The following is a 25,553-nucleotide window of genomic DNA, read 5'->3' as shown; positions in this document are numbered from 1 at the left end:
ATGTATTATGCAAAAAACACTATGAACTATAAACTCTTAAAATGTACAAAATGAACCTGAATTTTTAAATTTATAGCAAATTAACTAATTTTTAATTCACCATTAATGTCATCACTGTTTATCAAGTGGGGCCTACTCAAAATGTTGATATAGTAATTCCTTGTTAATGTGTTATTTTATTAGCATTACAGATCCTAAACTATTGCGTAAGCAACATCTTAGACTCTAAACTTTAAAATTCATAGCAAATTACCTTCATTGTTTATGTGTAGAATGCTGATTATTATGAAAACCAAATTAGTCTTAGCATGGTCTGCCGCGATAAATGTATCATTAGCCACAGCAAACGACTCATAATTTTGTAAAATGAATTTTTTGCCCTTTTTTTGTAATATTTTTCAAATGATTGATATCTCATGATTTTATAGATTCTATAACTCTGATTTAGTTTTATTTTGAATAATATTTATTTATTTTATGATGAAAATTTGGGATCCCATTTGAAAAGAAGTTTAAGATTTAAATTAATCGCTTAATTTGGTTTGAAATCCGTTGATGAAATTGTTGGCCTTCTCATCCATCATCAGTAAAAATCTCTTATATTTAAACTTCTTTTCAAATGAGATCCTAAATTTTCACCATTAAATAAATAAATATTATTTAAAATAAGATTAAGTCAGAATTACAAAATATGTGAAAGTATGAAATACCACTCGTTTGGAAAATATTACAAAAAAAATGCCATTTCATAAAATTATGGATTGTTCGCCGCGGCCAATGATGTATTTACCGTGAGGAACTGTGATGAGACTAATTTGATCTATACAATATTCAATGATCTACACATAAATGATTGGAGTAATTTGCTCTAAATTTCAAAATTCAAGATTTAGGATGCTCCTCACACAATAGTTTAGGATTTATGGTGCTTATTAAAAATGACACATCAAGAAGAGACTGCCACATCAACATTTTTGACTGGGCTGAACACTTGATGAACAATAACGGCTTTAATGGTCAGTTAACAGTGAGATTTAATTTATTATAAATTTAAAATTTTATGATTTATTTTGCACATTTTAAGAGGTTATGATCCAGAAAACTTTTCTCGCAATACTTTAGGATCCAAAATACTCATTAACCCTTTTGGTAAGAATTAATTTTAGATATGTAAATTATCATAAAAGACATTGCTTTTGAAAATTAAAAAATTAATAAAGTTGTATATAATGTTATTAAATTTGTTCAACTTATTTAATAAGTAAAATATATTATTTAACTTATATACTTGATTAATTATAGAAATTTAAATTATAAATGGCTATCCAAACCGGCATAGAGATGTTTGGATGATTAGTCAAAATTCATTTTAGATTTGTAAATTAACATAAGGGATATTTCTTTTTAAAATATAAATATTAATAAAATTATATATAATATTATTAAAATTGTTGAACTAAATAAAATATGTACAATAATGATCCATTAAATATTTATATAATTATTTAACATATATATACTGATTATATATATATATAAATTTAAATTATATTATGTTATAATATTAGTGATCACCATCCGTTGTGCTTCCATTTCAGAATCCAAAAATATTTGTACTTTTATATGCAAACTTATCTTGCTAGTGAAACTCCTAGGAAAATTGTTTGAACATCACTGTCATTGGTAACATGAAATGCCGCATCCTTTACCGGAAAATAAAGAGTATATTTGCCCCACCCCCCCCCCCCCCCAACACACACACACACAGATAAATGTGATAATTGATTAACATAGGTTGCTTAAAGCAAAACGGAGTTTCAGAAGAAAAGTTGGATGTGAGAAAAATGAGGTGTTTGGATGTTTGTTAATCAAACCGCAGTTTTGATAGGTAGAATTGATTATTTTTGAATATCCAAATAGGTGAGAAATATGGTAATGTTTTGATTGATGAATTTAAATTTAAATTTTATATTTAAAATTTTTTATTTTGGATAGTTTAAAAATCTCAAATGAAGAAGATAAATGAGTTGATATTTAAAATGAAAATGAAAAATTAGGAATAATAAATTTATCTCTTTTTTAATCAAGAGAAGCAATAACAAGAAATGAGAAAAGATACAAGAATTATAAAATATTAATAATAAATGACTAAGTGTTGAGAGAATTTAAAATTATAAAAGAATTGTAATAAAAAGTGAATTTGGATGTAAATCAAATCTAATTCAAATTCAAATTAATCAATTTTTATACATCCAAACAAGTAATTTGAATCAAATTTAAATTGAAATTAAAACTTTCATTAATCTAAATCCACTATGACATTAAGGTTGGTACTCAACCAACTATCAAGAGAAGGTACATTTTGTTCCAGATGTAGTAGAGGGAAGGAGGAAGAAGGCTCCGAGGAGAGAATCCAATTCTAGAAAAAATTATGCGAATACAACAAAGTACACCCATCAATAAAATTGATGAAGTTGCAATTAATGCAAAATTAGCCAATTAAAAAATAATAGTCATGTTTTTAATCCTCCAATTTACCTACTAATAAAAAAAAACTATGCCATTTGATCCCCTTGTCAAACCATTTGATCCCTTTATCCATACAAAATTTGTAATATAAAAATTATCATTGAGGGTTTTACAACGAATGACTTATTACCAACCCTTTTGGACATAGATCAAGTGTAGTTTCTTTGGGAAAATGACACTTATTTTCTCAGTTTAAAAATGTAAGGCTTTTAATTTGTCTAGGTATAATCATTGCCTTTTTAAAAAAGTATTTATATTAATAAATGACTTTATATTTATTGTAAGATGTTTAATAAGGGTAAATATAAAAAGATAGCATTAACTTAAAAGTATATAACTACTTTATTAGGGCAAGATTCGATTAAAAATGCTTTATATTTTTTAATAAAGAGAGTAAGTTTTGAGAGGATGATTTTATTGAAGTAAAGTCCAAACAAATTTTAAAATGTAAAATAAATTCTTTATATTCTTAACTGATATTTTTCACATAATACAATCTGTTATTAGTTTTGAAAGAAAAATAAGTTATAAATTCAACAAGACGAAATTATAAATTTAAAATTGCAAAATATCAAATTATCAAATTTGGGAGACAAATTTGCAATTTTATTATTTTGAATTTCAAATTGCTTTTCCAATTTTAATAGGGAATGTAAATTTTAATAATTAAATTTGAAAAATAACATGTCATTATTTGAATACTTATATCAATTTATAACATTATCTTCTAAATTCACAATTTTATCTTGTTAAATTTAAAACTTATTTTGTCAAATTTAAAATTAGAAACAATTTGTATTATATTAAAATACCAATTAATGGTTTAAGAGATTTACTTTACATTTTAAATTTTGTTTGGGACTTCAATGTCATTCCTCTATTTTTTTTTTCCCTTGACATAGGGCACGCTCGACCCTACACACACACACATAATAATAATAATAATGATAATGATAATAATAATAATAATAATAAAGTTAAGGATGCAAAATATTTTTATGATATTCTTAATTGTACTCTTGATGCAAGCTATGAAGAACAAATGACTCTCATTTTGAAGTGTGTTGATGATACCTTGACTTCAATAAAAATAGAAGAATATTTTGCAGATTACTTTTTTAATGAACTTATTAATGCATTGAATCTGTGTGTGTAAACAAACTTGATATCAATGACATAAGGGGACAAGGTTATGACAATAAATCTAACTTGAAAGGTAAAAATCCTATATATAGCATCATTTTAGACACCATGTGAATGCCATGATTTGAACTTAGTCTTATGTGATCTGGCCAATTCATCTCCAAGAGCTTTTTTGTTGTTGTTGTTACGCAACACATTTATTCTTGAAAAAATTACATGAGTCCCACCTAAGAAACTCGTGTACAATTGAATCTCACATATTTATAAAAATACTCTCAAGTTTCATGAAACATGTTTGTAATTAATTTAACATGTGAAATGATATGAATGCCCTTAAACTTATAGCCAAATGACTATCATTGATTGACTACCAAGTATTGGCTGATGTTGACCGGGCACAGGCTAACGATCACTAGTCAAAAAACAAGTTTTTTGAAAAAAAAATATTTTTATTGAATTATTCATATTTTAATATTTATAAGTCAAATATCACATATTTACAATTAAATCTTCAAGATTTACAGCTCAATTTTCTTACATTTACAAACTTGAAAACAAAGTTATAAATTGATATTGCACATTAGGGCCACACAAAAGACTAGCTCTATAGGACTTTGGCCTAACTGGAACCTTGGTCCTTTTCATAAAAAGAATTGAGTTATACAACTCATGGTTTAGTTTAGTTTAATCCTTGTATAACCTAAAGCCGAACAGGACCAAATTAGTCCAATAGGACTAGAAGACAGATACCAATTTTGTCTAACATCTTTATTTTTTTTTCCTTTTTCATATATGAGGTAGTAATTTATTTCAACATAATAAATTCAATTACCAAAATAAAATTACTTATAGTCATACAAAATTTATCACAACAACAACAATTATAAATCCACAACAATTTCCAACAACAACAAAAAGTATTTCAATTACAATACAAATTATTTAAATCAAACAACCTTCAATAGCATTAAACAACCTTTAACATGTTTAAAATCTATTACATCAAGTTAACAACAAATTTCACCAATAAAAGGAGAAGATCGAAGTTGATTAATGTTGGAATTTTGATCAATATTCATGACTTCATAGGTATAAAACAAAAAATACTAATTATTATTATAAATTAACTTATTGTAATAATAATAAATTAATTAATTATAATTATATTAAATAAATTTATAGGATCAGACCAAATCAAGTGGTCGAGATACTCGATCTCTTGTCCAGTTCAACTTGAAGAAAGAGTCTGGCTTTTTTGGTCTTGAAAGACTAATTTTAATCTAAATTGGACAAGATGTGGTTTGTCTCAGGTTGGACCAGACTGAACTAAATTGGAAGATTTTTGCACAGGTCTATTCAACATGCTAGAAACAGAAACCAATAGGACCTAATTGGAAATTAACTTTTAAAGTAAATCCAAATCAAGTTTCCAATGATTAAACAATGTATACAACCACACAATTTAACATATTGAATTAGTATTAGAGCGAGGCAAACATGTGAATATAACAATAAAACTCAAAATTCCAACAAATATTCCAATAGCCAAAATACAAGTTTCTTTAATCAAATGTCACAACATTTTATCAAACACCCCAAGTGCACCAATGACAATCTTCCAAGTAAAATTAGGAAACCTAGAAAAATTGCAACTAGAATAGAGAAGAAAACTAGTATTAAGATTGCTTAGCCTCTTTGATATTCAAGACTCAAGCAATACTGCTTAACTCCATAGAACCAAGACTCAGCCACAAAAATCCATCTCCAAAGCACCTTCAAGAGCCCAAAAAATGAACGACACAAGCAAAAGGAAGATCAATTAATGGAAGATTGAATTGAACGATTTTGTGAAGCATGAAAGGGAGAATGTTTTGATCAGTTTTTTGTATGATTTGGTGGCATTAATCTCACAACTGACCACTGTGAGACTAAGCTCTTGAGAAACTTGAGCACTATTTAAAGAGTTATCCTCTCTCAAGCAATATTTTTTACACACACTTCCAAAAATTGAATCCTAAAATTATGTTTAAGAAGCCCAAACCATTACTGTCTCTATTATACCCACTTGGTAGATATGTTTGATAATTTTATAGTGAATGGAATGGAATTGGAATTACCAAATGAAAATTATTGTGAAGGTGTGGAAAGGAAACACTATTAAGAATTTGGGCGGAATGGAGTGGAATTAAGTGTAGAAAGTGTGTAGTGGTGAGGGAAATCAAAATTCCAAGAGAACAATAGAGAAAATAAGAGCTGAACATGCATGCATGTAGGAAATGAAATGGATAGTAAAATAATCAAATCTACCTAATAACCTAGGCTAAAATAAAGCTAAAAGAAAATAAAGAAAATAGGGAATTTTCACCCTTATCCCTTCACTTTCCTTTTTTCTAATGTAACCTTCACTCTTAGAACATATTTTCATCTCCCAAATACTATTAGGATAGTGCCACAAGTCCTCAAATGGTGACTAATTGACTCAAGTTGCGGATAAACAGATACGAAAATGTGAAAATCAATAGAACATATATGTCCCAGGAATTAAAATAATATTCAATAAAATCTGAAAATATGAAGTAATTCCTACAATTTCCTTAAAAAATTGCATTTCCCTTTAATTATAAATATTTTCCAATTGAACCAAATTATAACAAAGCAAGTATTAAAGGGCCAAGAAAAATGAGGTAAAAATATATGTAAGAATTTTGATTTATCATCATAAAGAAATTGATATGATTAAGAGACTCAAAAACTAAAAGAAGCAACAACAATGAACATACTACTCCAATTTAAACATAGCAAAAGACATTCTAACTGGAAGCAAAAAATAATCTAGGGCTACAAGGAAACTATTCGCTTTTATACCAATGTAGGAACTTCTCTTCTACCACATGTGAGAACCCATGTAGATTAAATTCACAAATCTAGTTGTGGTTTCATATTAGTCACAAACTTGGATTGTAGTCTATTCTCAATGATGCAACAATACCAGAAAATTACAAATTAGAGCTAACATTATTCCTTGTTGATTTTGCATTTTTCGTCACTAATTTGTATTTAGCCAAAAATTAATTTCCTCACTAAAATTGTAGCTAAATAATAGCTTGCTAATATTTAGTGAGGAATATTGTGTTTTTCACGAATACAGCAAGGAATTGCTAATTAATTTTGATCTTTTACCTAATGTGCGCACCACCTTATGTTATATCACTAGCCATCTCACGCAGCAACACCCAACCACTTCCATACCCCGTGTTTGCCATGCCTCATGTCATGTCACTAACTTTCCTCTTTAAATTTATTCTTGGAGATGAAATAAAATGGGATAAAGTATAAATTTGCCCCTAAAGTTTTTCCAGATATGCAATTGCGATCCTAAAGTATTTAAAGGAGCAATTTTACTCTAATATTCTTCAAAATGGTAAAAATTTGGCCTAAGCTAACACAATCAAGATGTTGACCATTAGTTTGACCTTCGACTATTGTGTTGGCAGCCACCTAGCTTGATTTTTGTGAAGCTTTCTGACATGGCCATTTTAAAATTTTTAAAAAAATCCTTGCCTTCTCTAATTCACTTTCCTCACTACTCCCTCTTCCACATTAGTCCTTGGTTTCATTTCTTTGGCCACTTTTTAGATCAGCCACTTGGTCTTCTTCTCCAACTACATTGCCATCTTCCCTACCTATTCCCTCAATATCATCAACCCTATCTCCCCACTTGAAATTGAAAATGGAAGGGTTCGATGGTTTTGATTTAGGTTTCATTACTTTCTTATTTTCTATGGCCTGCCCGTTAATCCTAGTGAATAAAATCCTAATTTCCTGAATTCATTCAATAGTGATTCTAATTTGGGCTAAAGCATTGTGCAATCATAGGTATTAGGGCAATTAATAACATCCTAAATTCCTAATTTTGAAACTAATTGCTAATTAGGGATAAATTAATGTGTGATTAGGATTTTGGATGGTGAATTGATGTTTTGACTTATTGGGATATTAGTTAAATAGGATCGAGTAGAAGAACGGCATTATGGACTAAAATGTGCAAGCACGGTGAGAGTTACCCTCACTGTGCCACAGCTGCATGTGCCATAGTGTATGGCACAAAAATTAGCTGAGAATTAAGTAGATAGCTCATGAAATTTATAGGAAAAAGAGAGAGAATCATAAGGAGAGAAGAAGGAGAGTTCTCTTTGCTAGGGCATCAGATTTTAGAGCCTTTGGAGACCTTTTTAATCAATCGCTTGCCAGGTAAATTTTGTACTACCTTTAGCTCCAATTCTATCCTAATTTCTCTTAGCTTAAGTGATAGAGAAATTAAATTGGGAAATTTTAAGGGATTTATTTCTTACCCTTTAGTAATAAAAAGATTCTCGGGGATTGAACTAAGGTTTTGCGACTAGCTTAGAAATTAACAATAAAGCATTAAGGTTATACACTTAAATTAGCTCTAAAATGTATAGTATAGGGGTTGAAATTGTGTATATGTAAAATTTGGGTGAGACTAGTAAGATTACCCTTACTAATCTACCTTACTCACCAAAATCCATTGTAATTACCAAATTTGCAAAATATCACAAATAAGGGATCCCAATTTTTCAATATTTAAAGTACTCTCATAAGATGTTAATATATCCAAATCAGAATTTAAAATATGCATGGAAGCATGAGAATCAATGAAAATCAAAACATTTGTACATAAACTTCAAAATAGTGAATTGTATAAAAAGTAGCACACACACCATAGCGTGTGTGACTCTATACCACGCGCCGCGGCATATTGTATGAATTTGACAACAACTAAGACAAACTTTTGACTCATCCCATTTATCTGTTCGATGTTTGATTGAGGTGATTCAGATGTCTATAGAGAACCTTCTTCTAGCTCTAGCAAATGGCCTAAATTTCACAGTCAAATCATTTTCCTACAAAAAGTTAGACACCCAATGCAAATCTTTCTCCTTTTTCACATTAACTCACATCTAGCGTGTCTAAACTCCAACACATGAGTCAAAAGCCTACACCAATTCTTAAACCATACTCAATGGACCAATTTGAACTTATGCAACATACCACAGTCAATTAATTACACATATTACATCAATTCACCACTCAACCCCTTGATTCACAAAAAAAAAGAGGGAGATAACTTGCATAAAATTATTAATATCCATCTAAAAATAACCTAATTACACTTTACCCTACTTGTACTAGTATTTAGCCACTAGCTCATGGCATAAAACACACAAAGCAGTTTCAATTATAATGCAAGTAAACAAAATAATGGAATGAAATCCTAGTTGAAAAATTAATAATGTTTAATACACATAAGCAAAACAAAGAGGTCTATAAGTAGGATTTAATAATGGGGTAAGTACAACTATTCAACAATCAAGGTCAATCTAGCCTATACAGTTGTATATTAACTGATTATGGATGCAATTGGCAATAAACTCAGTTATCCCATATACATATAGCAAATGCAACCTCGGCCACAATAATAACAACTATGTGACTGGACATGCAACATATATCATTGAATATATCACAATTATACACATCTTAGGGTCACAAAAATAACAATCATACGCTCCTAAAACACATCAGACTATAAAAATAACCATGTGGTCAGAACTAAATGCATGATCAATGTTAACCTTATACCGTCCTGTTACCTCCAACATGAAATTGGTGGCTGTTAAGTAACTATGTTTATAGTCAGACTTATCCAGCCTTCCACTTGTAAGAAGCTACCAGGCCAGAGTTAATTCATTTACTTGTGTACTATGGTTTTCCCTAATACTAATAACCATAAGGTGTTGTACCTTTAGTCTAGCTTCCTCATGAATCGGTGGAGACTAGTTAAATTTGATTCCCTTAAAGAACAAGTAGGATAGCCCTGAATCAATCATGGGATAAAGGCTACCTCTCAATTCCAACAGTTGGTGCTGGGCAAGCTTCTGATTCTAATGGTAAGCTGCCATTACCACATAAATTTACCTATCTACTCCTCTTTAAGCGAAACTCTCGCCAATGATCATGTTATGCACATATTGACACTTAATTTGTCATTTTAACATAATTCATAATCTCATTTCATATTCACACAATTTTTTCACTACAACATACTCTACATGTTAAATATCGCATGTTCTTCATTTTCATGATATTGTTGTTTTTTAACCATCATCATTAGTTAAATGAATAAACATGTATATTATTATTTCAACAACTCAACATAATTTCACACATAATCATCACAGTGCCAAAATTTGTATCAAAGAGTTTTTAAACACTTAACAAGTTCTAAAGAATCTCATTCAATAAATAATTAATTAACATATAACTATACAAACTAGATCTTCCCCCTATTATCTCTAACTTTTGAATGATCAAAGGTTTACCCCTTAAAATGTTAACTCTAAAGCTTCTTCTCAAGCTTGAATGGTGCCAATTGATTAATCTATAATTATATCACGAGGACATTTATTAATATCCTTTCAAGAGAAATTTATAACATTCCACTCCACATTCCCTTTCATCAAAGTCATAAACTCACTTCCAATCATGCCTAATAAGTTTACTAGGTCCCAACAATTCACATTGTCCTCCATGAGCCATTAAACTACCATTAACAGCCATCAAACACACCCAACAACCTTATTTATTACTATTTTTTAGATATTAATGGTCCTCAACAACCAACAACTCATAAAACCATAAATTTGGGGCTTAAATACTCTAAACAACTCTCATTATATCTATTTTAATCAATGGGTTTGAACCCATAGCTCATATAGACTAAAAATCACACTCTCAACTCAAACCCTAACTTTAACCTTCATAAAAATGGAAGGAAAGGGGAGGGAGAAGCATAATGTACTTATCTTAGGTGTTAGGAAGCTTCAAAATGTCCCCAATTGTTCTTAAGTTCATGCCCTAGCAGAGGTAGTGGTATGCTCTCGTTTTCTCCTTTTTCCTCTCTTTAATTTTTTGAATAGAGCATGATTGGTTTAAGCAAAAATATGATTGTACACCATAGTGCACGCAGCCCACACAATGGTGTATGGCACAAAGAGGTCCATCCTTCATTTATTGCCCCTGTGTGCTACAGCGGATGTTCCTCACATTGCGGCATTTGGCATAGAGGACCCTTCAATTTTTTCTCCCCTTTCGATGCTCGAATGGCTTAACTTTACTTTAAACTAGTATTTAGGATTGAAATCACAATCAATTACACAAATTAGACCTCTCTGGCACCACATCAATAAACTTAATTACCCTCATTAAGCTTAATTAATCAGGTTTAAAGTTTTAGGTTGTTATAGTATGGATCATATTAGGATATGTGGATGAGTTGGGAAGGTTAAATAGGATGCTTGAGGCTTAGGTTAGTTGTAGGAAAGGAAATAAGTAGTTAAATGTGATCATTAGTGAAAACTAATATTTGTGGTCAATTTGTAAATTGATTAATTGTGCATGTGATTTAAAGAGAAGTTAGTGTGTGGTGGCAGAGAAGGGTAGAGGTAACTGAATAACTTACTTTATTTGATTATTTAGCTTAATTGTCTGTGAGCATTGAGTTTTAGTGTTTGAAATTATTTTAAAGTAATGCATGATTGTGAAAGAAAATGTTTCTTGTATATAATGATTTTAAGAAAATGAGATTATGATGGTGTGTGTGTATATATATATATTATATAAGTATATGTGAACACAATACAAACATGTAGTTTATACGTGAGCATGATCATGATAAGAGTGGAAGTTCATTCGTAAGGAGTAGTAAAAGTCTATATGGCATACCCAACGAGGTACAATGTTAGAGAATTTTATCTCCTTAGTGCCTAGTGAGGAGTGGTATTGGAGATTATTTCCTTAGTACCCATGTGGGATATGGTATTAAAAATTTGTGCTCTTTAGCATCTATGTGATAGATATTAGAGTAACAACACCCTAATCATGTGTGATAGGAGAAACCATAATTCAAAAGTGAGACACAACACCTTTGGCTGGGTGATTGTGCTTGGATCAATGAGAGTGTGATTGGCCTAGTGAAGCTTATGGTTTTAGTGAGGTGTTATGTAAGATCGAATGGTAGATGATTATGCTAGTGAATGAGTTAATGTAAAAATGGTTTTTTTTAAAAAGAAACATATGTTTATATGGCTATACTTGTTTAAAAATAAGTTTTACTTGTTTACAATTATGTGTGATAATTAGTAGTTGTGAGTTAATCTATTACTGAGATTATTATTTAACTCCTTGGTTATATTTTTACAAGCCTCGATAGTGAGCAAGGAAAAGGAAAAGATTCGGCACTAGCATAGTAGTGCTACTACCGTGTGACTAGAGAGCTTGTGTAATGATTTTTGATTAGTTGTAGATTTGTAAAGAATTAAGTTTTCAAAAGATGCATATGTATTCTTTGATATGATATGTGTTGATTTTTTTAAATCTCAACCTAAATTGTGTGAAAAGTGATGAAAAGTGACTTGTGGGCTAAGATTTGGTCATGAATGAATATGTGAAAGTTAATCGAACATATATATATATGTGTGTGTGTGTGTGTGTGTGTGTGTGTGTGTGTGTGTGTGTGTGTGTGTGTTTGTGAAAAATAGGTCCTATTATGTGTAAAAGGGTGGTTTAATAGCCAAATGCGATTGTATATGTAATTGTGATGATATTATTGGTCAATTAGGTGTAACTAATCCCTTTGAACTTGGTTCCAGGCCTAAAATGGCCTAATAATACAAACTGTGAGATCTGAACACGTTGAGTGCCTAAATTTCTAAGGAAAGTGACTTTTTACACTCGAGTATCCAAATTAAGATTGGACCATTAGATCATATCTAACTTATGTCATTAGTTAGCTTATCAAATAAGCTTCATGTGGAAGCTTGAATTACTCCAATCAGACTTTGGATGTGAAAATGGCACACATCAGAAGTTCACATCTGTGAACTGTCATGACAACAGAATTTGTCATGCGTATCGTGGTGCATGGTGACATGCCATGGCACATGTCACAGAAAGGGAGCTTGTGGCTTTATATTACATGCTGTGGCACATGGCTTAATTTTGAACTTCATGAATTTATTTTCTTTCTCCCATTTAGGGATTAATATATAGCATTATATCTTTTGTTGTGCTCTATAATGATATTTTTTTTGAATTGTTTCAAATGGTTTTATTGAATTTTGGGATCTTAGACTTTTTAAAAATAATTATTTCCTTATTAATCAATTATTGGTTGTGATGAGTGTTATAAACTTTTCTAGTATCAAGTGGATGTTGGAAGAGGTTACAAGTTGCGCTTGCATAACTAGAGGAGAAGGGGTTAAGGAGTCATGGTCATGAGCATCAAACATAAAGGAAAAAAATCAATGCTGCCAAAAGTAGAGGAGAAGAGGCTGAAGTTGGAGTCCAGCATAAAAATGACGGACTTAGGGTGTTGCGATGATCATGAGGCCTTAAGCCAGGTTAACTAGATATGGTTCATTATAAATTTGACTCTATGCTTGTAAATTTATCTATGACTCCATATTCATGAATTCCATGGTCTCCAATCCCATCTCTTAACATCTAGAATTGTAACATTTCAAATCCTTACCCTTTGAATTAATTAAGTCAATAATATTTTAAGAGAGTTCAAGGGTATTTATATATATTGAAAAATGATTTTATAATCAATTAGGGCCTAGAAGAAGATAATAATATGAGCTTCTTTTGAAATCAAAGGTTTTCAAAGGGCAAATGATAATAGTTTTAAGTAATTATTTTTGCATTTGAAAGTAAACACCTCAAGCTTTCTATAGAATCTTCAGCTAAAAAAAAATTGTAGAGTCTTATTTCATAATTTTTGAAAATGTGTGGAATTAATTATGAATTTTTGAAATTGAGTTAGTGAAATTGTGCCGTTGGCCATGGCGAGTGACACTTTTGGCTACAACACAAGATATGTTTTCATACTTAAATTTTCTATCATGAAATAAAATGGCAAAGGTGAATTTTTGAGAGGGTTGGGCAATTTTTGAAGAGCTCTGCTAGGGTTTCATGAAGCATATGTAGTAAGCACGTTTTTAGGCCCCTAATCACTTAGGCAACCTTCCATAATCCCTTCTCTACCTTCTAACCTCCTCTTTAAGCTAGTTTGTGTAGAGACTATGTTACAGTTTTCATTTTTTAGGATGCCTAGCCATTGGATTCAAATTATAAGGCTCGTTTGAAGCTAAATAATTATTATCTAGGTTGTTTTGATGATATTTATCATAAAGGGGTGCTTATCCGAAACTGTAGAGTTGTTTTGGGTTAGATTAGGCTAATAACAGTGGTTTAAAGTTAACCCTAATGCTAAAAAACTAAGTTTAAGCTAATGATGTTAGCTAACAATGTTTATTAAGTTTAATAAAGATTAAATAAGTTATTGGAAGTGAGTTTTGGAGTTGTTTTGCTTAATCATGCTTAATGAGGTTTTAAGGCCTTAATTGTGATTAAGGTTAATTAAAGACGATTAGTCATTCATGTTTTATGTTAATTATTAATTGTAGTTGATTGCTTTAGAGCTCATTGAGCTTGTTGGAAAGCTCATTTGGAATCTAAATTATACTTTTAGGGTGGTAGTCCAAGGGCGAAGGTAACCGGGAGTTAAATTCTTTTAGATAATTATTGTTTGCAATTACAAGTTGTATGTTATTGATTATGGAGCATTATGTGATATATGGTTATGAGTTTGTTAATGATGAAATGGAGTGATTGTTTTGGTTTAGGTTGTGTGGTTACTAAGCATAAGGTGTTGATGGCATTAGGACTATTGAAATCTTCATGAGTGTCAATTATGGGCATGTGAATTTATGAACATGAATATGAGAATTTGGATATATGATTAAGTGATTGAATGTTTATGGCATGATGCTAAAAATTGAGTATAAATATATGACTTGATAGGGTGATCTTGTGCATGAACAAAGTTGTTAAAGTATATGTTGATGATATGTTATTGAGCATAAGCTTATGATATTAGCATGAAATTTAAACATTAGTTATTTATTCTTGGCTTGATAGTATGTGATTGATTATGAAATAAGTTATTTAAGTTTGTATTTATGACATGTCAATAACACGAGCATGTTGCATGATCATGGATGGGTGGGAATTCACTTAAATGAATAAGGGCATTACAAAAAATTCATATGGTGTAGCTACCATCAAGATTTGTGCATAATAGTTAGAATATTTGATTACAGTGCGTGCTATGTCCATTGTCTTTAGAGAACAATATATGTTAGTATGCTTGCTTAAGATCACTAGTGTTCTAGAAAGGATGATATAGGTCATGGCAACTATGACACCTAAGTATTCGAGAAGGGAAAATTCATGGTCTGAGAGTGGGGAGCAAGTACCTTGGCTAGCTAACCTCTCACAATTGGAAAGTGGGCCTAATCTAGTCACACATGTTAGTTTTATATGATTTGATAGCTCATATATTCAGTTAGAAGATATAAAGAGAGTAAGAAGGATGGAATGTATATGCTCAAGCATAATTATCATCATTGCATTATATGCCTTGTGATTAATGATTAATAGTCTTATAATACATGCTGAATATTAAAAGATTCTTAATTATGATTTCTTGCCTACGTGCTTGTATTTGCCATACTTTTATATACTTGAATTTATGTGCCTTGGTTACTAAGATTGTAAAATCTCATTCTAGTTTGTTAACATATTTCTAGGGGACATCAAAGTGAAAGGAAAAGGGGAAGCCTCCGAAGTCAAGGACTAGAGCTTGTTGTTGTAAAGTCTCTAGTCTTCTTGTAGTGTAATTGAATACATATTTTGTCAACTTAGGGATTAATTTTAATATGTTAACTATTTATCATCTACATGTAACTGTCATTGTTACATTTGGGCAATTTTTGGTTATTAGGCCTTGGACTTGAGAAAGGCCATTATTTGCATATTTGTGGTTATGATTGGTACTTCTTATGTCTTGGATTTACTTGATAGGTTATTATGATCATGAGTATTTACAGTTGTAAATCATTTATAAGTGGTAAATTATGATGGTTCAAGAAGGGAGGCACTTGAGGGTGCTTTTAGCATTAAAAGTTTGTTTCGTGCTTAATGTTCTAAGATCCTCATACAATACCCAATTGGAATTAAATGGAGCCTGTGGGTAGATTTTTAGATTATCTTTATGTGATCATCTAGAACACCTAAAGCAAAGATTCACGCTATTAATTAGGTGATTTAAAAGTTAGAATTTTATGTTGCATATTTTTGTTTTGTCAGGGGGCTTCCACAGTGGCAGACTATGCCATTAGCCACACCGAGTGGCCTCCGTGCCATTGGTCATGGCTAATGGTGTGTTAGTCATAGTGAACACACCTTATTTCGTGAAAATTACTGTTTTATCCCTATTTGACCTATTTTCAAATGTTCAACTCTTATTCCATGTTTTCCACAATTTTTTCTACTTTGATTTAAAGTATTTTCAAGAATTATATTTTATTGTTTACTTTCAATAATTTTTGGAATCCCACTATTCTCAATGCTTTCAAAGTCAATTGTTACAACAATCTTAGGCAAGGTTGATTCTTAGTTTTAATATTTAGTTTAATTATTTTGGGTTTAAGAATGATTAATGACAAAGGTCGTTACAAGAATCACTAAAGAAGGTTGTCCTCTTTGCTGCATCTCTAGAAATCTCTAGAACCCAATCTTCTATCCCAAATTGTCATCGTCCATGGATTCCTAGTACTACATTTCCTAATTGTTGCCATCCATCTTCGGACCCCATCTTTGATTCCTTGCGTTGTGATTTTTTTTTTTCCCAGCTTCCATGGATTGATTTTTTATTTATATGCTTCATCTCTCAAACTTCAATTTCTTACTCGTTAGAGGTTAAATTGTTGAGATACTTCAATAATCAAATGATCATCGGATTTTGATTTTTGGTTTGATTTTCTCTATTCAAACCTAGCCCCCTTAAAGATTTTTATTTTTGGTTTTTTTTTTCATTTCTCGTTTGCATTCTGATTTGTTAATTTGTTCGGTGTGTGAATTTATGGTTTTTGTTTGTTTTGGTTTGCATCATGGTTATTTCATTTCTGGTTTGCATTCTAGTTATTTCACTCAGATTTCCCGTAACAATTGCTAGGGGTGCCTTAGTGGAGCAAAATGATGATAGTCGGGGAAGATGATGAAAAAAAATGAAGGAAGGAGTAAACAATTAAACATACAACCATTATTTTTTTTCTTAAAACAATTTACTTTCAGATATGAAATCTCAGGTGGCTTATTTAACAGTCAAATGGTCAAAATAAATAATTAGTGTGGTCAAACCATTAACTTAGGGCAAATTCGTACCATTTTAAAAAATTTCAGGACAAAATTATGTCTTTAAATATTTTAAAATACCAAATGTATTTCCAGAAAAACTTTTGGACATATTTGTACTTCAATCCAAAATAAATTTCCTCATCATCAATTCTATCGTTTAGAGAGGAATAATTAAACTCCTTGCTAACCCAACTTTTTCTAATAGCCCATGTTTCATCATAGAAAATTTTAGGCAATTACATAATTGCACCAGCTTCTTATAACTACACCTATAATTATTTAAACCAAATTAGATCTCTGTCGCTTGACCCAATCCATCAACCGTGTAATCTAACAGGTTTTTTCCCCTTTTAACTTCTAGCTGTCTCTGTCGAGGATATTACCGACTGTGTTAATAGTGTATTTACTGTAGCAGCACTTGACTTCAAACAAAAATACGATGAAAAGTCAAATATACTACTTTTCCCCTACAAAGTTCCACCGCTTTCAAGGAGACCACATATATCTTCAAGCCCTTTCGATATCACGTAAAATAAGTTCTGAACTTTAAATTTTACACCTAACATATCAAAAGGCTTCAATAAATGCCCAACCTCATAATCTTCAATCACACTGATTTTCGCTAAGCAATTATTATTCCCAACAACTTCTCCACCCAAGCCTCAAAAATCATACTTCCATTAATATTCCAAACCAATATTTATTGTATCACATTAGGCCTTTCTCATACCACTGATCTCAACACAATGAAGGGCCAAAGAATTAGCAATATGTCATTCACCTTCATGCTGTGCTTTTTTTTCCTTTTGGTTGTTCAGTTGCTTTCTCTGGCTACTAGAAGTACTGCCGCTGCCGGCAGTGAAGTTCCGGCGATCATCGTCTTCGGTGACTCCTCGGTGGACGCCGGCAACAACAACTTCATCCCGACGGTTGCCCGGAGCAATTTCGAGCCGTATGGCCGGGATTTTCAAGGTGGGAAGCCAACAGGGAGGTTCAGCAATGGAAGAATACCAACAGATTTCATATCTGAAGCTTTCAGAATCAAATCGTACATTCCTGCATATTTGGATCCCAAGTATAACATATCAGATTTTGCCACGGGTGTTACCTTTGCTTCTGCTGCGAGTGGTTATGACAATGCAACTTCAGATGTACTGGTGAGAATTTAACTATGCTATAATGGTTCTTTTATTTTTTGGGTAACTATATACAGCTCAAAAAAATGTTAAATAGCCTAGCTATACCTTTACTTGTTTAACTTTATATGAGATTTTATGTTGGCCATTTAATTTTATAAAATATCTTTTTAATTCTTTAACTCTAATGTTATTAGTTTTATCATAGAAGATTTTTATATTAAATTTTTAAATATTGACATATTAAATTTAATTTTTTAAAAAATAACAATGGTTGGCACAAAAAATAACAATTTGAAACTAATGATATTAGTATTAGAACATGAAAAAGATACCTTATAAAATTAAGAGATCAAATTAAAACCTTATCTAAAGTTAAAGAATTAAAAGTATACTTTAACCTTTTCAATTTAATCTGGTTAATTTTGTGAATATAATTTGAAATTTGTTTAATTATTTTAATAGATAGAGCAGCAAAATTGTATTTGATTATCAATATAATTACATATTGACATAAAGATGATAATAATAATAGTAATAAGAGAAAAATAAAGAAAAAATGTTTTTATATTTTTAATTAATTTTTATAATTTACTTTTTATAGTTTGAAACACTCTAATTCGGATCTTATAGTTTAAATGATTTTTAATTTAGTCCATATTTTATTTTTGTCAATATTTTACTGCATATATAATTTAGTTTTACTTTATCATCCACAATTTGTTTACTTTTATTGAAATAAATCATAACATTTTCACAAAATTTTAACTCGACAAAAGCAAAATTTCCGTAGACTGGGAATGTTCAACTATAAAGTTCTAAAATGAATTTCGGACCAGATTTATTATTGAGAGAATTACAGTTAGATCTTAGAATATTGAATTAATGACAAGTAAGTCCTTGGCAAATTTTTTTAAAAAATAAGTTAAAAATATTGATTCAGATAATTACAAATTAAGAAGTTTTAATTTCAAATAAATATTTAAATATCAAATATAACTTTCGAATTAAAAGAAAATTTTTTATTTATAACTGTTTGAATTAATATTTATAAATAATTTTTTAAAAAATTTTATTGGGACATAATCATTATTAATTCAATTTATTGGGACCTAATTGTCATTTTTCCTTAATATTTAAATCCAGGGTTATAGTTAGGTACCGAATACATAACCTGTTTTTAATGTTTGACTATAAGGGTCATTTTCAAATTTAAAGAATACATAAAATATTCCTTCTTATTTTATTTAAAAACACTTCTAATTATTTATCAAAATTAATAAGAGATAATTAAATTATTAATTTTTTATAATAAGATAAAAATTATTAATTTACCCTTATTGAATATATCATTTTTTAAAGGGGCTTTTGCAAATATAGCTCATATTATCAAACCAAATCAAATAAATAGCCCAACATTTATTATATTTTATATTATAACTAGTTTATTATATTTGTCAATGATATACCCTTGTATATTAATAATAAATTCTAGATAAATTTTTAAATTTTTAATGATAAAATTCTTATATATCAATGTAAATTGACCATATTTTCACATTTTTAAAAATTCGATCCATATTTTTCAGGCACAGAATTTTCATTAGCTAGTGAGCCAATTTATCCTTTTTTAAAAACACACTCTCTTAGTTAAGATTTTTACTGTTTACTGATCAAAAATTGTGAAAAGATAAAGTTGGATGAAAATAATTTAATGATCCACCTTTTTAATGAAAGTGACTTATTAAAAAGACCTTACTTTTAAAAAATGACTCTCATATAGGATGAGAAAAAGTATTTGTTTCACATGCTGCCCCTTATCAATGCATCCATTAGTAGTTATTTGAAGAACATCTTTTTTGAGAAAGTATTAGATTAATTTTATACAATTTATATTATTTAATGATTTTAGTGGCCAAAGTAAAAAAAATATTGTTGTGACCATTTTAAATTTGTAAAATAGATGGAGTATTAAAAATGAAATAGATCATTATATTGAATAGATCAAGACACTCATCTACAAGAAAAATGATCAAACTATGCAAACAAGTTATAAATAAAAAAATAAGGAGAAAAAACATTCAGGTTTCACAGAAGATAATTTATTACTAAAAGGTTCTATAAAATTTATAAAATACTTCAAGCCCCACATCCTATACACTTATAATTTAACTAAAGGCATCGATAATTGGGTAACAGCCATTTACAACTTACTATTAGAGATTGTCATTTATTTTCACAAGTTATAAATGGCCGACTTTTAATTGTTAATACTCTTGATCAAGTTGTAAATATGCATGATCTAGAACTTGAGAATATTTTATAAATTTCATAAATCTTTTGTTATAAATTTCTTCACATGGGACTTAAATTTGTAATTTTTTTTCATATATAACAAATTTTATTGGCGGTCAATGCATGGGTTCATCAGTTTACAATTCAAGCGGTGGTAATTCAATGCTATATGCTTTTTTACTTTCTGAAATTTCTTATTCAAAACAAAGATCACTCAAGAATCTTCCATAATTATTGCAGTCGGTGATTCCATCATGGAAGCAGCTAGAATACTACAAGACTTACCAGAAGAGCCTCCGAGCCTACCTCGGAGAAACAGCAGCGAGCCGGACGATAAGCGAAGCATTACACATGATGAGCTTCGGAACAAACGACTTCCTCGAGAACTACTACGCCATGCCCGGTGGCCGGTCGTCGGAGTACTCGCCGCAACAGTACCAGGACTTTCTGGTTGGGATCGCCGGGAACTTCATCCGGCAACTGTACGGCCTTGGCGCTAGGAAAATATCCCTCGGAGGGTTGCCGCCGATGGGTTGCTTGCCTTTGGAGAGAGCGACGAATATTGCCGGCGGGAACGAGTGTGTCGGTAGATACAATGACGTGGCTATCGAGTTCAATGCAAAGCTTGCGAACTTGACCATGTCGCTGAACATGGAACTTCCTGGGATCAGATTGGTGTTTTCGAATCCGTATTATATGCTGCTGTACATCATCAAAAACCCTGCTCGCTTTGGTAAGTTCAAAGTAACTAATTAAGACATGACTTATATGTGATTTACTTGCCATGGATGCTCTAAGTAAAATGTAGGGAGAATGACAATTAACTCCCAATAAAATAAATTAATAACATTTAAGTCTTTAATAAAATTTCTTGTAAAAATAAATTATAAACATCAATTCAGATAATTAAAAATAAAAATTTCTGTTATAATTAAAAATTATATTTAATATTTTAATATTTATTTATAATTAAAATTTCTGAATTTATAATAATTTGGATCGATATTTTTAACTTATTTAAAAAAAAACATTATTAGGAATTTAACTAATATTAATTTAGTGATTTGAGACTTAATTGTTATTTTCTGTAAAAATTTATTTGAACAAGTTTTTTGAATTTAATTATTTTTAAAATTGTTCTTATCATTTTTGTTTTTAAAAAATAAAAATATCTTAAAGTTATATTTTTTTAAATACATTACATGAAAATTATGTATTCATCTTGACTAATTAGTATCACAAGCCACTATTATTAACCATTAGAAGCCATCACTTTGCTGATTTTTTTAATTCTAAAATGATTTTTAAATCAACACAATCAAAATAGATTTTGTTCTTTTCTTATTTTGAAAAAAATTTTAAAAATTGTATTGTAAAATAATTTTTTTAAAAAATAGAAATCAAACAAGTCTTTAACCTTTTGTTTTCTATTTTTCAAAATAATTAAAAAATTAAAAATTTTATTTGGACAAATTTTTGGATTTTATTGTTTTATCATTTTCTTAAAATAAAAATATCTTAAAGTTGTTTCTGTTTCTATTTTTAAAACACGCAATATTTTATAATTATAAATTATCTTTAGATATGACAATCACTATTAACAATTGGCAACCATGACTATCTTCCATTTTTTAAACTCTAAATTTTTTCAAATTAAAATTATCAAACAAATTTTTGTTTTGATTTGTTTTGAAAAATATTTTGAAAAAAACTGGTTTACAAAAAAGTTTTTAAAAAATAGGGTGGGGGGAAAAACTATACAAGCCGCACATTTTGAAAAGGATTTGGACATAGGAGCCATGTATTGATCAAATTCCCATGGTGAACAAAGGAATTTAATTTAATAGTGATAGTTGTGAGTAAGTAAATTTTAATGTATTTTATTCAACTGTAAGGCCTCCTCCACTCAATTAACACTTATTAATTAAATATTAAAAAAAATAACCCACAGGGTCGGATCTAGCTAAAGAGATGAGTCCTTTATAACATGATAAACTAAGATTTAAATTTTTACTAAAAGATGTGTCTATATTTAATGCTTAACTGTATTTCAAACTGCATTCCCTTCCCTCAAATACCTGTTTATTATTATTTTATTTAATTCATAAAAAAAAAATTCAAAACAGGGTTCAAGTCGACCTCCGTGGCATGTTGCGGGACTGGAATGTTCGAGATGGGATATGCGTGCAGAAGAGGGAACATGTTCAGTTGCTCTGATGCTTCCAAATATGTCTTTTGGGACTCTTTTCATCCTTCTGAGAAAACCAATGGTATCATTGCCGATCACGTTGTGAAGACTGCTTTAGCTAAGTTTTTAGAATAACAACAACAATAAAGTAATTAAAATGACAATTTAACCCTTAAATTATAAATCTAGTTACAGCATCTAGTATCTTAAACTCATTTTTTGTATGTGTTTTCTATTCTAAACATTTAAAATTGTAACAATCTCTCCCTACTGTCAAAATTGAGAAAATGTTTTTCACTTTACTAGTGTTGAGCCCAGATGTTCTAATGGCCATAGTGTAATGCCATGTGTCATTTGAATGTCTAGGCCCCATACTTTTAAAGTAATGGACATTTCCTCAAGTTTAACGGTGAGAAAGGATTATAACAATTTTAAACGTTCAAGGATAAAAATACATACAAGTAAGTTTAGAATTCTAGATGTATGCTTTTGATTTATAGAATTAGGGGTTAAATTGTCATTTACTCATAATAATAATAATAACAACTTTTTGTGTTGTCAGTATATATAAATGTCAAGGTTTAGACTTGACAGTGTAAAATATAATTATAAACGCTTAGTATATGACTATTAAATGTGCTGATGATTGAGAAGGAAAAAATAAGCAGAATATTCTGTACTGAGTGTTGTAATATTGTTGTCTTTGATGTGAATACGATTGTGTATTTTTGTAATATGGTTGTCTTTGATGTGAATACAACTGCGGATGTTTATTTACTGTTTTATAGTATACTATATAGTCAGTTTTGCCAGTTTATTTTACTGTATATCAATTGCTTCCAAATTAATTTTTTATTATGAGAAAGAATATATTTTTAAATTTACAATTTTAATCAATTATTTTTTTCCATATAAATTAAAAAATTTTAAATGAGTAATTATCATTTACAAATTGATCGATATTGAGTACCGTTAAAATTTAGACATATTTTATTTTCTATGTAATTAATTATATATTAGCTTAAAAATATATATAGACTTCCTCTACACTTCTACCATTATATATTTTTTTTAAAAAAATAATATATAACAAGCTATAGTAGTTTACCCCAAAAAACGTCACATGTCAATTAAAATTATTACTACAAAAAATGAAATTACAGCAAAATCCATCATTAATTTTCATTACAAATATAGTGACAGAAAATACTTATCACTAATTAATAAATGTCTGTCATTAATTTATTTTATAATCAAAAATTTTTTGCTAGTTCAAACATTGCCACGTCAACTCCCTGTGCCTTGTCTCAAGTACACATTACCCTCATCACTTACCGCATCATCGCCACTTGTATCTCCATGTCACATCACCACCATATCAACAACTTATTTTAATTCTCTTTGCTTGTGACATTAACTCATCTCCAATCCAAGATCTTTTTCCCTTCATCCATTTCTTTTGTCAGTTGAATTGTAATAACTTTTCATACTTAATACACAAAAATTAATATATATTACTTGATTGAACACATACATTTAGCTTAATGTATTTTTTAATGTATTTAATATATTGTTATTTAAATATGTTAATAATATGTATTAATTTATATATATACACATTAACACATATAAATATATAAAATAGTATATATTATTAGTTAATAAATATATTATTTAATATCAATATTTTATTGAAAATAAGTATTTGTTTATATCATTTTATATTATCTATGTTATAATTAATTAAAATATTTTTATATGATAAAAATTTTATTTTATATTTAAATTTATGCAATAAAGAAAAATATTTTTATTTTATCTATATCATTTTATATTATATATTTTATTATAATAAGAAAAAAATTATTCATGTAATTATTTAATTTCGTAATTATTAATATTTTATTCATGTAATTCTCTCTATGTATATTATAAATTTTTTTATTTTTATATAATATTTAAGCACATTTTATCAATTTTTCAATTAAAAATATCAATCACTAATCTATCATTAACATAAAGATTTAGTTATAGTAATTAGTGACGGATTTAAATCTATCACTAAATTTATAAAATTTAACCAAAATATGATGACATCCTATATTTGCCACTAATCCTTTACTAATTTATGTAATTAGTGACAAATTTTAGTCCATCACAAAATTTTTATCACTAATAATTATAATTAGTGATGGATTGGAAATCTGTCATTAAATATCTGTCACTAATTTTAATTTTTCTAATAATGAACTGCACTTGTAGCATTTTCTTTTAAAAATAATTTTGAGGAGATTCCCTGCCTAAAAATAAAAAATATTTTAATAAAAATAAAATTTTATTAATGATACTTTTTTAATATTATTCTTCTAATTATATTGTCACGCCTCAAAAATTTGGGTGTAGTTGGTAGAGGATATTCATAGAAACCTGTATGCCTTAAGCCCTAACTTGAATTTTTTTTATTTTTAACACATGAATGTATTTTGACATAAGATTAGATTTTCCCACTATATATCAAACAAACAAGCATTTTAATACATATCTTTTCAACAAAAAATTCAGCACAATAACTAAAAGGAGCTCTGCTTCTACTAGCTACAGACAAACAATAATTAATTACAATGAGGATTTTAACTATAATATATGTAGAGCATCTAGTCATATTTTTAAAATAAAATACATAAAATTTGTAATTACTTATAAAATGATAATTTATCCCTTAAACTATAAGTTTAGCTAAAATATTTAATATTTTAAACTCATTTTTTGTATGCACTTTTTCCTCTAAATATTTAAAATTGTAACAGTCTCTCCGTGCTATTAAAATTTAAAAAAAAATGTTCTTTTTTAACTTTAATAGCGTGGAGCTTAGATGTTCCAATGGCCATAGTGTAATGCCATGTGTCATTTGAACGTCT

General features: G+C 29.2%; 1 protein-coding gene across 1 annotated transcript; it reads left to right on the top strand.

The window, feature by feature from the left end:
* The first annotated feature begins 17,730 nt into the window (after positions 1 to 17,730).
* Positions 17,731 to 23,411, top strand: LOC129318703 (GDSL esterase/lipase At2g04570-like). The gene is made up of 3 exons (XM_054963617.1): positions 17,731 to 18,173; positions 20,688 to 21,180; positions 22,574 to 23,411. The coding sequence occupies exons 1-3, from the start codon at positions 17,763 to 17,765 to the stop codon at positions 22,768 to 22,770; spliced, it is 1,101 nt and encodes a 366-aa protein (XP_054819592.1). The 5' UTR covers positions 17,731 to 17,762; the 3' UTR covers positions 22,771 to 23,411.
* The last annotated feature ends 2,142 nt before the right edge of the window (positions 23,412 to 25,553 follow it).

The sequence above is a fragment of the Prosopis cineraria genome, unplaced genomic scaffold (assembly GCF_029017545.1).
Source record: "Prosopis cineraria cultivar Desert tree isolate PC_DT_omini unplaced genomic scaffold, ASM2901754v1 PC8, whole genome shotgun sequence".
In the NCBI taxonomy this organism is placed as follows: domain Eukaryota; kingdom Viridiplantae; phylum Streptophyta; class Magnoliopsida; order Fabales; family Fabaceae; genus Prosopis; species Prosopis cineraria.
This window is presented reverse-complemented; position numbering and strand designations above follow the sequence as displayed.